We start from the raw sequence: 14,278 nt of genomic DNA, 5'->3' as shown, positions 1-14,278 counted from the left end.
CGGCACTCTTGTCCTCTACTCTGTTTCATAAAGTGAACGAACATTGAGCCTGCTCAGAACAAAAGTACTGTGCTTCCTGCACAAATGGAGCATATCTACTTCAACTCAGCATTGGAAACTGACTAGAATAGGAACTTCTCTACAGTCCACTATTCTGTACTTCCTGGGAAGAGACATGAGTGCTATTTGAACTGTGTATGGCCAGAAGAGCACAAGCGTGTCTGTTCTTACCCTGCGTTAACACATGCTGCTAGAAGGTGAAACTGAAGGGGATTGAACTCCGTTTAAGAATGGCAATTGAAACCTAGCTTGCCTTACAAGGAAAACATGCTGCTTTTGAGAAACGAGCACTCTTGTACTCTACTGTGTTTCCTATAGGGCCAGAAAGGTGTGCTGTTTCACTAAAAAAGAACTGTGCATCCTACACAAACGGGGCATATCTAGTTCAACTCAGCAATGGAAACTCTCTAGAATAGGAGCTTCTCTTCAGTACAATGAGCTGTACTTGCTGGGAACAGACGCGAGTTCTCTTTGCACTGGGTATGGCCAGAAGAGCACAAGCGTGACTGCTCTGAGACTGATTTAACACTTGCTGCTAGAACATGAAACTGAAGGTGATTCAACTCTGATTAAGAATGGGAATTGAAGCCTAGCTTGCCTTACAAGAAAAACACTCTGCCTTTGAGAAACGGACACTCCTGTACTCTACTGTGTTTCCTATTGGGCCAGAACAGTGATCTGGCTCAGAACAAAAGAACTCTGCTTCCTACACAAAAGTGGCATATCTAGTTCAACACAGCATTGGAACCTGAGTAGAATAGGAACTTCTCTTCAGTCCAATATACTGACTGTACTTGCTGGTAACAGATGCCAGTGCTATTTGTACTGTGTATGGCCAGAAGAGCACAAGAGTGCGTCTTCTTACCGTGAATTATCATTTGCTGCTAGAACGTGAAACTGAATGTGATTCAACCTCGTTTAAGAATGGCAATTGTACCCTAGCTTGCCTTACAAGACAAATTCTCTGCCCTTGAGAAACAGGAAATCTTGTACTCTACTCTGTTTCCTATAGGGCCAGAATAGTGAGCTGGCTCACAACAATATAAGTATGCATCCCACTCAAACGGGGCATATCTAGTTCAACTCAGCAGTGTAAAATAACTAGAATAGTAGCTTCTCTTCCGTCCAACATACTGTACATGCTGGGAACAGACACGAGGGCTATTTTCTTGTGTATGGCCGGAGAGCACAAGAGTGGTTGTTCTTAGCCTGATTTAACACTTGCTACTAGAACGAGAAACTGAATGTGATCAACTCCGTTTAAGAATGGCAATTGAACTCTAGCTAGCCTTAAAAGAAAAACACTCTGCTTTTGAGAAACGGGCATTCTTGTACTCTACTGTGTTTCCTATAGGGCCAGAGCAATGAGATGTCTCACAACAAAAGAACTATGCTTCCAACCCAAACCGGGCATATCTAGTTCAACTCTGCATTGGAAACTGACAAGAATAGGAGCTTCTCTTCAGTTCAATACACTGTAATTGCTGGTAAGAGACACGCTATTATCACTGTGAATGGGAAGAAGAGCACAAGAGTGGCTATTCTTACCCTGAATTAACACTTGCTGCTAGAACGTGAAACTGAACGTGATTGAACTACGTTAAGAATGGCAATTGAAACCTAGATTGTATTACAAGAAATACATTCTGCTTTTGAGAAACGAGCACTCTTGTACTCTACTGTGTTTCCTATAGGGCCAGAGCAGTGAGATGGATCACAACAAAAGAACTGTGCTTCCTACAAAAAGGGGACATAACTAGTTCAAGCAGCATTGAAAACTGCCTAGAATAGGAGCTTCTCTTCAGTCCAATAAACTGTACTTGCTGGGAACAACGCAAGTGCTATTTGCACAGTGTATGGCTAGAAGAGCACAAGAGTGGCTGTTCTTACCCTGCTTTTGAGAAACGAGCACTCTTGTACTCTACTGTGTTTCCTATAGGGCCAGAGCAATGAGCTGGCTCACAACAAAAGAACTGTGCTTCCTACACAAACGGGGAATATCTAGTTCAACTCAGCATTGGAAACTGACAAGAATAGGAGCTTCTCTTCAGTTCAATACACTGTACTTGCTGGTAAGAGACACGCTATTTGCACTGTGTATGGGAAGAAGAGCACAAGAGAGGCTGTTCTTAGCCTGAGTTAACACTCGCTGCTAGAGCGTGAAACTGAAGGTGATTCAACTCCGTTTAAAATGGCAATTGAACTCTAGCTTGCCTTACAAGAAACACACTCTGATTGGAGAAACGTGCAATCTTGTACTCTACTGTGTTTCCCATAGGGCAGAACAGTTTGATGGCTAAGAACAATAGAATTGTGCTTGCTACACAAATGGGGTATATCTAGTTCGACTCAGCATAGGAAATTGACTAGAATAGGAGCTTCTCTTCAGTCCAACACACTGTACTTGCTGGGAACAGACGCGAGTGCTATTTGCACTCTGTATAGCCAGAAGACCGCAAGAGTGGCTATTCTTACCCTGAATTAACACTTGCTGCTAGAATGTGAAACTGAACGTGATTGAACTACGTTAAGAATGGCAATTGAACCCTAGATTGTCTTGCAAGAAAAACACTCTGCTTGTGAGAAATGGGCACTCTTGTACTCTACAGAGTTTCCTATATGACCAGAACGGTGAGCTGCCTCACAACAAAAGAACTGTGCTTCCTACACAAACGGGGCATATCTTTTTCAACTAAGCATTGGAAACTCAATAGAATAGGAACTTTTCTTCAGGCTAATACACTGTACTTGCTCTGAACAGACGCGAGTGGTATTTACTCTGTGTATGGCCGGAAGAGCACAAGAGTCACTGTTCTTACAGTGAATTAACTCTTGATGCTAGAATGTGAAACTGAATTCGATTAAACTCCATTTAAAAATGGTAATTGAAACCTACCAAGCCTTAGTAGAAAAATAATTGACTTATGTAAAATGGTCACTCTTGTATTCTACTGTGTTTCCTATAGGGCCAGAAGAGTGAGCTGCCTCACAACAAAGGACCTGTGCTTTTTATACAAACAGAGCATATCTAGTTCAACTCAGCAATGGAAAATGACTAGAATAGGAGCTTCTCTTCAGTCCAATGCACTGTAATTGCTGGGAACAGAGGCAAGTGCTATTTGCACAGTGTATGGCCAGAAGAGCACAAGAGTGGCTGAACTTACCCTGAATTATCATTTGCTGTTAGAACCTGAAAATGAATGTGATTCAATTCCGTTTATGAATGGCAATTGAACCCTAGCTTGCCTTACAAGAAAAGCACTCTGGTTTTGAGAAATGGGCACTCTTGTACTCTACTCTGTTTCCTATAGAGACAAAACAGTGAGCTGGCTCACAACAAAAAAAACTGTGTTTCCTACACAAACGGGGCATATCTAGTTCAACTCAGCATTGGAAACTGACTAGAATAGGAGCTTCTCTTCAGTCCAATACACTGTACTCGGTGAAAACAGATGTGAGTGCTATTTGCACTGTGTATGGCCAGAAGAACACAAGAGTGGCTGTTCTTACCCTGAATTAACACTTGCTGCTAGAATGATAATGAACATGACTCATATCCAATTAAGAATGACAATTGAAACCTGCTTGCCTTGCACTAAAACACTCTGGTTTTGAGAAACGGGCACTCTTGTATTCTACTGTGTTTCCTATGGGGCCAGAACAGTGAGCAGGCACACAATAAATGACTTGGGCTTTTTATACAAATGGGGCATATCTAGTTCAACTCAGCATTGGAAACTGACTCGAATAGGAGCTTCTCTTCAGTCCAACACACTGTATTTGCTGGGAACTGAGGCGAGTGCTATTTGCACTGTGTATGGCCAGAAGAGCACAAGAGTGGCTGTTCTTAGCCTGAGTTAACCATTTCTGCTAAAACGTGAAACTGAAAGTGATTAAACTCCATTTAAGAATGGCAATTCCACCCTATCTTTCCGTAGAAGAAAAACACTCTGCTTTTGAGAAATGGGTACTCTTGTACTCCTCGGTGTTTCCAATACGGAAAGAACATTGAGCTGGCTCACAACAAAAGAACAGTTCTTCCTACACAAACGGGGCATAGCTAGTTCAACTCAGCATTGGAAACTGACTAGAATAGGAGCTTCTCTTCAGTCAAATACACTGTACTTGCTGGGAAGACAGGAGAGTGCTATCAGCACTGTGTATGGCCGGAAGAGCACAAGAGTGGCCGTTCTTACCCTGAAATAAACTTGCTGCTAGAACGTGAAACTGAAATTGATTCAACTCCGTTTAAGAATGGCAATTGAAGCCTAGCTTACCTACAATAAAAACATTCTGCTTTTGATAAACGGGCACTCTTGTGCTGTACTGTGTTTCCTAAGGGGAAAGAACATTGATCCTGCTCAGAACAAAAGAACTGTGCTTCCTACACAAAAGGAGCATATCTACTTCAACTCAGCATTGGAAACTTTCTAGAATAGTAGCTTCTCTTCAGTACAATGCACTGTACTTGCTGGCAACATACACAAGTGCTATTTGCACTGTGTATGGCCAGAAGAGTACAACAGTGGCTGTTCATACCCTGAATTAACACTTGCTCCTAACTTGCTCCTAGAACGTGAAACTGAAGGTGATTCAGCTCCATTTAAGAATGTCAATAGAAGCCTACCTTGCCTTACAAGAAAAACATTCTGCTTTTGAGACACTGGCACTCTTGTAGTCTACTGTTTTTCCTATAGGACCAGAACAGTGAGCTGGCTCAGAACACAAGGACTGTGCCTCCTACACAAACGGGGACTATCGAGTTCAACTCAGCATTGGAAACTGACTAGAATAAGAGCTTCTCTTCAGTCCAGCACACGGTATTGGCTGAGAACAGACGCGAGTGCAATTTGCACTGTTTATGCCCAGAAGAGCACAAGAGTGGCTCTTCTTACACTGAATTAACACATGCTGCGAGAACGTGAAACTGAACGAGATACAACTCCGTTTAATAATGGCAATTGAACCGTAGCTTGCCTTACAAGAAAAATCCGCTGCTTTGGAGAAACGGGCACTCTTGTACTCTATTGTGTTTCCTATAGGGCAAGGACAGTGAGCTGGCTCAGAAGAAAAGTCTTGTGCTTTTTACACAAACGGGGCAAATCTAGTTCAACTCAGCATTGGAAACTGAATAGAATAGAAACTACACTTCAGTCCAATACTGCCACGGACTGGCCCACCGGGAGTACCACGACCGTAGGAGAATCAGGGCTTGGGTAGTCAGGAAGGCAAGGATTCGGCGACTGACAGACAGACAACACACTCAAAAGTGGTTTGAATCTGCTGCAATTTTACTTCTGCAAGTCAGTAGTTTATATACAGAAAAGAAAACTATCAAGTCATACAGGGAACATCAAAAGCTTGGCAATAATTCAATTACATCATCTCCTTTTTAAAAAAAAAAAAAATTCAAGCACACAGTTACTAATCGGCGCTAGACATATCCCTTCACTCACAAGAACTTTATGACCTAAAGAGCAGTCTGTGTTTTATAAACTTAGTACAGTCCCTAGACTTGTGAAGGCTTCTTTGCGGTTGCGGCTGTGTCCTTTATCTTTATCTCAGCCGCTCTCTAGTTTATTATGAACTTCTACTTTTCTGGTTCTCATGACCCATTTAGCCAATTTTGATGCTGCAGATCCTCCCTAAGTATTTCTTCAGTTCTTTACCATATATCTCCTCTAATATAAAACTTTTTTACCTGCTGGAATATGGACTCTTGTACTTTTACACCTGTCAGGGGAAGGAGTTCTGCTGTAGTCCTTAAGTTTCCCATGCTGAACTTCCTAAACAGAGGGGCCCACCATCTGCCTCCTATGAAATAATGTTTTCTGCCATAAATCTCTTTAGTTGGGATTCCTAGTGGGTGAGTGTTCATTCCCTAGAAGTGCCTGAGATATTATATTTTCTATTATCTAGAGGCTTGAGGCTTGAGGTCTTTAAGGAATAGTTCATTCTGCTATATCTAAATAAGATCCATGTCCAACTTCCCCTTTCCTCCCCAGTTCACAACCCAAGCATTCATTAATTTTGGCTGTGTTTTATAGATTAATTAGAACATTATCAGAAAAGCAGTTATACAGAACCCATAGCCCAGGGAGCTCATGATCTCTGAAGCACGTCTCCTTCGAGAACGAGACATAACACGGGTACTCTGCCAGGGACCTCCAGGGAGCTTAGTCCCGTGGGACACGTATCTCCCATCCGCTATTATTGACATAATTGTTCATGTCACACGGACGACACTGGAGTTGGTGTGGCATTTCCCCGTTTTTTGTTTTTAAGACGCATATTAACCAAATCTTGTTTAAGAGCCAGTATTTTTTTTTAATACATTAATCTTTGTTTTTAATTTTTTATCTATAAGGGATTGTTCTGACAAAGCCAAAGTAACATTCTTGTTTAATTCATTAACAAAATGAGCAGTATGGATTTTTTGCATTAAGGCGGTGGTAGTTACAGCAAAGGTGGTAATAATAGCTATTAAGGCAGATATGCCTAAAATTAATGTAGCAACAAATCTCTTAGGTCTAATAAGTGCATGTAATCTTTTTAATATCTGTAAAGAAGAATTTTTATACCAATCCTCCTCCAACAGATCAACAGGCAACATAACATAAGGTGGTCTCTTAATTAAAATCATAACTGATAATTTCTTATCTAAAGTTGAATCAATGTAATTGGTCAAGCGACATGTATGACAAAAAATCCTATAAGAACCACCTTTAACAGTAATATCTATATGTATAGGATGACCAAGTAATATAGCAAAGGGATAGCTTACATATGAACGGACAGCATAAGGAATAGAAACTGTTTCATTAGGCCTTTTTTGAAGAATAACGTTAGCATTGGCAGTCAATCTAAATAAATCATAATGCTTAACATATTGTTGTGTCTCAGGATCTCTAGCAACCCAGATAGGCTCTACATAACCTGGAGTGAACCAGCGATGAATTTTTTTCCCATTAAATCCTTTGGGTTGTATTCATGGAATTTCTTTATATTATTTATTAAATATGAATTATAATCATAAGAGCCAGAAGAAGCAGAAAAATCCCAAATCTCCAAGGATGTTCCCAGTGGAGATTGCTTAGTAGCTGAGTGCGGAAAACCACAAGAAAGCCAAGCAGGATATCCATTAAGACTCCCATCCCAGAACCGATTCTTATCCCTATATGTCTCTATACAAGAAGGCAAAGGCATAAAAGGAGCCTGTTGGAAAGTTTCATTATGATTAACATGCCCCAAGGTAAACAGCTGAGTTTCCCAAACCCATCTCTTATCATCATTTTCTTTTGATCCAGCTCTATCTGTAGAATCAGTAATGAATGTTCTATAACCTAGCTGAAGACAACCGAAGGGAGGAGAGCCTTTCAAAGTCAGACAGATGGGAAGTGAATCAGTTCTCCCTTCATAGGTTAGATAAGCAGAGCTATTCAATCTTTGATCTGAATCCTGGGAACCCCCTAGTCTCAACGAGTCATTGGTTAAGACTTTTATTGACTCAGAACTCATCCATCCTATTGGGTGAATGAGGGGTGGTTTAGGTATATAAGCCCAAAAACTGTCCCCATTGACGGTGTGAGCCTGAGCTGTAAGGATAGATAGAAGAGCAAGAAAAATAAATTCAGGGGTCTGTGGCTTATTCAGTGTAGTCACAAGCTCTGTGGCCTGTTGGGTCAGATTCTTCAATTGTGTCCAAGTTGGCAGGCTTCGAGGAGTCAGTGAAAGGTGTTGTAGTTTTGTTTCCGTCTTTCTCTGCTCTTGCTTTTGTTTTCTCCGCTGCCTTCTTGAGAGGAGCTGGTCGGACAAGCCGATCTGGGATCCAGACTGGAGAGTCGGCATCCTGAGGAAAAACATATGCATATCTTCTTCCAGAGGAAATTAAGATATCCGGACTTTTCCAGGTGCCGGTTAACAAGTTTTTCCACATTACTCGAGGGAGGGCCGTATTTTTCGGTCCTCCCCAATGAATCATAGCTGGGGAATCTCCCTGTTCATAAACATTTAAATGATTGATAACAAAGAGAGAATGAGATAACAAATGATGTGGAGAGAAATACACATTAGCTGCCTTTAAACGAGCTATTTGATTCTTTAATATTTGATGTGAACGTTCAATTATTGCTTGCCCTTGTGGGTTATAGGGGATTCTTGTAGTATGTAAGATATTTCATTTTTGTAAAAATTGATTAAAAGCCTTAGAGACATAAGTGGGGGCATTGTCAGTTTTTAACCTGTGGGGGAGTCCCATAACTGAAAAACTTTATATCATATGTTGAATGACATCTTTTACTGCCTCACCTGTTCTTGCTGATGCAAACAACATATGGGAATAAGTATCCATTGTGACGTGAACATAAGCCAATTTTCCAAATTCAGGAATGTGGGTGACATCCATCTGTCATAAAGACAGAGGCTTCAACCCACGAGGATTGACCCCCATTTTTAATGGATGATATACTTGAGGGCAATTCCCATAATTCTTAACAATTTGTCGAGCTTGTTTTCTAGTAATATGAAACATCCTTTTTAAAGCCAAAGCATTCTGGTGATGTAGTTTATGAGTCTCCTCAGCTTTAGTTATATTCATAATACATCCCTTAGTTAATGCATCTGCTAGATGATTGCCCTCATTCAGAGGTCCTGGCAGGGCAGTATGTCCCCTAATATGTCCTATGTAAAACCTCTCTTTTTGTTGCCTGATTAAATTTTGCAGTCCCTGCAATAATGGCAAGATATGAGAATGTCCTGATAATAGAGCAGTCTCAATAGCTGGAAACAGATTAACCACATATTTCGAGTCTGTATACAGGTTAAATTTTTCTGGAACAGATCTAAATGCAAGCAAGACAGCTTTTATTTCTGCCTGTTGTGCAGATATCTGAGTTCCTTCTTCAAGCAATGGAGATCTGCCAGAGATGTTAACCGCAGACCTTCCATTAGAGGAACCATCGGTAAAAATACAAACAGCAGCTTCCAAAGGCTGAGAAGAGGTTTTTGTAGGAAAAATAACTTCAGCTTCCTTAAAAAATTTAATAAGGGGATATTTAGGATAATAATACTTGATTTGTCCTGTAAATCCTTGTAAGGCTATACCCCAGTTTTCATCTTTCTTTAAGAGACTCTCAAATTGTAGCTTATTATAAGGGATAATAATATCATCCATCTCTTTACCAAATAATTTTTTAGCTCTTTGTCTAGCTTTAATAATTAACAGGGAGCAGAGATAAGGATAGGAGGCCAACATTTTTGATTGTACATGAGAAAGATGTATCTACTCTAAAATTCCTTCTTGTCATAAACATCCCGTAGGAGTATAGGGTGTCTTGAAAATGATAAAAGACCATTCCTTTTTATATGTAAATTGTTTTAACTTTGTTCTATCTAACTGTTTTTTTACCAACTCTAAGGCTCGTAAAGCCTCAGGAGTGAGGACACGAAGAGATCTTGGGACAGTATCTCCTTGTAATAAAGAATACAGTGGACTTAATTCTCCTGTAGTAATTTTCAAATAGGGTCTAATCCAGTTGATATTTCCTAACAATTTTTGAAAATCATTCAATGTCTGTAACTTATCCAACCTGAGATTTATTTTTTGAGAACATATATAATCATTATGTATCCATTGTCCTAAATAACTTAATGGCTTATCTTTCTGAATTTTATCAGGGGCAATAACTAATCCGAAATGGGTCAGTTGTTCTATAGCACACTGTAACAATTTCTCCAATACTGACATAGTATGATGAGCCAATAGGATATCATCCATATAATGAATGATATAAGCATCTGAAAATTGATCCCTAGCTTTCGTAAGATCCTGATCCACAAATTTTTGGCATAAAGAGGGACTGTTCTTCATTCCTTGTGGCAAAACCTTCCATTGAAATCTTCGATAGGGTCTCTTCAAATTTACTGATGGAACGCTAAAGGCAAATCTTTTACAATCATCTGGATTTAGTTTAATTGTAAAAAAACAATCTTGAAGATCAATAATTATAATATGCCATCCTTTGGGCACTGTCACAGGAGAAGGTAACCCTGGTTGCAGGGCCCCCATGTTTATCATTGTAGCATTGACAGCTCTAAGATCTTGTAATCATCTCCATTTTTCTGACTTTTTCTTTATAACAAAGATGGGAGTATTCCAAGGACTATTGTTTTTTTCAATATGTCCTTTTTCTAATTGTTCTTGTACTAACTGCTCAATGGCCTGTATTTTTTCTTCTGTAAGGGGCCACTGATTGAGCTATACAAGCTCTTTCGATTTCCATGTTATTTTATCTGCATAATGTATGCCCTCAGTGGCCCCTATGGAAAATACTGCATATTAAGGTTATCTGATGTTACAAGCTTTAAATCTAAATCTTGCATAATGTCTCTTCCCCAAAGGGAGAAAGGCAGGGATGATATGATGTATGGCTGAATTTTTCCAGTTTTTCCTTCCAATTCCCATTTTAATATCTGGGAGCTCTGTGCCACATTGGCTGCCACTCCTAAACCTATAAGCGATGATGATGTTTGATGGCAGGGCCATGAGGAAGGCCAGTCTTTCCCTGCTATACAGGTTCTATCAGCACCAGTATCCAAAAGACCTTGAAAATACTTTCCATTTATAACTATACTTTTGAAAGGTCTCTGATGTCCTATATTCTGTACCCAAGCTACCACATCAGAGGATCCGAACTGTCCAGTCCCTCTGTGGGGCTGCAGGATCTGGTTGGGTAAATTAATATAAGGTAATAGAAGAAGCTGAGCTATTCTCTGATTTTTATGTAATTGCACAGTCTCTTTCAATGGTCTAATCAGGATTTTTATCTCTCCCTGACTATCTGAATCTACCACATCTGGTATAACTTCAAAATGCTTTTTATAATTGGAACTCCTTCCAATGATAAGTCCCACTGTACCTTGTGGTAATTTACCCAACACTTTAGTGGGAACTGTAGTTACTCCACCCCATGAGGAGAGGATGACATCCTGTGAACTTGCAAGATCTAGTCCTGCACTACCAGGTGTTGCTCTAGGTAAATCATGGATAGTAAATTCTGGAGCCTCAGGGTCTAGGTCTGTATTAGCCTCTCTTGAATTACCGGGGCTGAGAGGATGCCCCTCTTCTAGTTTTTTGAATTAGTGCTATTATCACCTCTTTTTTCTATTAAAGGATTTCCATCTTTGTGGAACTTAGATTTGCAATCATTCCTCCAGTGTCTTCCTTTCTGACACCGTAAACATAATCCAGGAGTCGTATTTCTATGGTCCTTGTTGCCTTGCTCTGTACATGCCTTTTGCATGTGGCCTATTTGCCCACACTTGAAACAGGTGGATTCTGGGGATTGATTATTGCTGCCCCCATATGTTTTCTTCACATAGGTGCTAAATCTCTGCCCTTTCATAGCTGCAGCATATGCCATACCTTGGACAACCGCTGGTGAGGCATCCATGCAAGCCTTGATATAATCCTGTAGAGTACCTGTCTTTTTTACAGGTCTAATAAAATTCTGACATAGGGGGTTGGCATTTTCCCATGCCAACTGTTTAAGGAGTATGTCAGTCCCCTCTGAGGGGGGCATCATCCTATTGACTGCCTCTTCTAGTCTAGAGACAAAGTCTTGATAAGGCTCCTCATTGGATTGCCTTATACTTGAGAGAGCAGTTCCCTTGGTTCCAGGAGGAGGCAATTTTCTCCATGCATTGACTGCATTAAGAGTAATAGTCTCCAGGACATCTTTAGGGATGGAGGTCTGAGACTGAGGGGTGGCATAAGCTCCTGTCCCCAAAAGCATATCCATACCTGGTTTGGTTCCTCTTTTCTTTAAAAAGGAAGCCACAGTCTCTTTAGACCTATCCTCATAATCTGTCCTCCAAAGGATATAATCCCCTGGACTCAAGGTTGCCTTTGCTGTCTGATGCCAGTCATAAGGTGTAAGCCATAAACTGGCAACCATGTCCAATACTTGGATGGTATAGGGTGCTGATGGGCCAGATGTTTTAACAGCTGCCTGTAACTCTTTAAGAGTCTTAAGGGGAATAGGTTCCCAAACAGGTTCTTCCCCATCCAAGGCTTCCACCACTGGGAAGGTGAATGTAGTATCTCCAGTTCGCCTTACTTCTTCCACAGCTCCTCTAAAACCAGAAGGGATCAGAGGGTGTCTTCTAGATTTTTGCTTCACAGCCTTAATGGAATAGAAATGATCGTAATGGTGGTCCCTATCTTCAGAGGGGCCATACTTAGCTGCCTCCTCATCTAGGTCCCAATCATCATTGTCATTATCTTTCTGGGCTTTCACATTACTGGCACCTTCTAATAACAACTCCTTATTACTTGAGGAGGGATTACTTGAACTGGTACCATATGATTTAGCCTTTAATGATATTGGCTCAGCCTCATGTATAGAGGAAGCTGTCTCCTGCACTAGACTTTCAAAATCAGTAGAATCAGTTAATAACTCTCTCATCTGCAACCACAGTGGATATGCATGGGGAGGGAGTTCCCCTTCACCATTTTTCTCAACATATTTTCTCATTTCCTTCCCTACACGTTTCCAATCTGACAAGTTAAGAGTACCTTCTTCAGGGAACCAAGGACTCACTTTCTTAATAAAGGCAAAGAACTCTCTTAGTGAATGTTCCGATACTTTTAATCCCCTGCTTGCCATCATATGCTTAAATGCTGACATAAACAGCCTTTCCTGTTTTGACTCATATTGCCCCATGTTACCTTAAGATTACTTGCCCTTAACCGATGATCCTTTATCGGCGGAAATGCAGCTTCCTGGCAAAAGCCAATCCTAAACCTTAAAAGAAAGAAAAGAAAAGAGAAAGAATTACCTGTCCCAAGGTCCCTGTTCTGGCGCCACCTGCCACGGACTGGCCCACCGGGAGTACCACGACCGTAGGAGAATCAGGGCTTGGGTAGGGGTAGTCAGGAAGGCAAGGATTCGGCGACTGACAGACAGACAACACACTCAAAAGTGGTTTGAATCTGCTGCAATTTTACTTCTGCAAGTCAGTAGTTTATATACAGAAAAGAAAACTATCAAGTCATACAGGAAACAACAAGAGCTTGGCAATAATTCAATTACATCATCTCCTTTTTAAAAAAAAAATTCAAGCACACAGTTACTAATCGGCGCTAGACATATCCCTTCACTCACAAGAACTTTGTGACCTAAAGAGCAGTCTGTGTTTTATAAACTTAGTACAGTCCCTAGACTTGTGAAGGCTTCTTTGCGGTTGCGGCTGTGTCCTTTATCTTTATCTCAGCCGCTCTCTAGTTTATTATGAACTTCTACTTTTCTGGTTCTCATGACCCATTTAGCCAATTTTGATGCTGCAGATCCTCCCTAAGTATTTCTTCAGTTCTTTACCATATATCTCCTCTAATATAAAACTTTTTTACCTGCTGGAATATGGACTCTTGTACTTTTACACCTGTCAGGGGAAGGAGTTCTGCTGTAGTCCTTAAGTTTCCCATGCTGAACTTCCTAAACAGAGGGGCCCACCATCTGCCTCCTATGAAATAATGTTTTCTGCCATAAATCTCTTTAGTTGGGATTCCTAGTGGGTGAGTGTTCATTCCCTAGAAGTGCCTGAGATATTATATTTTCTATTATCTAGAGGCTTGAGGCTTGAGGTCTTTAAGGAATAGTTCATTCTGCTATATCTAAATAAGATCCATGTCCAACTTCCCCTTTCCTCCCCAGTTCACAACCCAAGCATTCATTAATTTTGGCTGTGTTTTATAGATTAATTAGAACATTATCAAAAAAGCAGTTATACAGAACCCATAGCCCAGGGAGCTCATGATCTCTGAAGCACGTCTCCTTTGAGAACGAGACATAACACGGGTACTCTGCCAGGGACCTCCAGGGAGCTTAGTCCCGTGGGACACGTATCTCCCGTCCGCTATTATTGACATAATTGTTCATGTCACACGGGCGACACCGGAGTTGGTGTGGCACAATACACTGTACTTGCTGAGAACAGATGTGAGTTCTATGTGCACTGTATATGGCCAGAAGAGCACAAGAGTGGCTAATCTTACCCTGAATTATCACTTGCTGCTAGAACGTGAAAATGAACGTGATTCAACTCCATTTAAGAATGACAATTTAACCCTAGCTTGCCTTACAAAAACACTCTGCTTTTGAGAAACAGGCACTTTTCTTCTCTACTGTGTTTCCTGTAGGGCCAGAAAGTGAGTTGGCTC

At 40.7% G+C, this 14,278-nt stretch overlaps 1 protein-coding gene across 1 annotated transcript; it reads right to left on the bottom strand.

Moving 5' to 3' along the window:
- Positions 1-11,183: 11,183 nt before the first annotated feature.
- LOC143273516 (endogenous retrovirus group K member 10 Gag polyprotein-like) lies at positions 11,184-12,782 on the bottom strand. The gene has a single exon (XM_076573596.1). It carries the CDS (start codon positions 12,780-12,782, stop codon positions 11,184-11,186), a length of 1,599 nt encoding a protein of 532 aa, XP_076429711.1.
- Positions 12,783-14,278: the final 1,496 nt, after the last annotated feature.

This window comes from Peromyscus maniculatus, chromosome 5 (assembly GCF_049852395.1).
Source record: "Peromyscus maniculatus bairdii isolate BWxNUB_F1_BW_parent chromosome 5, HU_Pman_BW_mat_3.1, whole genome shotgun sequence".
NCBI lineage: Eukaryota > Metazoa > Chordata > Mammalia > Rodentia > Cricetidae > Peromyscus > Peromyscus maniculatus.
The sequence above is the reverse complement of the archived record's forward strand: the minus strand, read 5'-3'. Positions and strand labels throughout refer to the sequence as shown.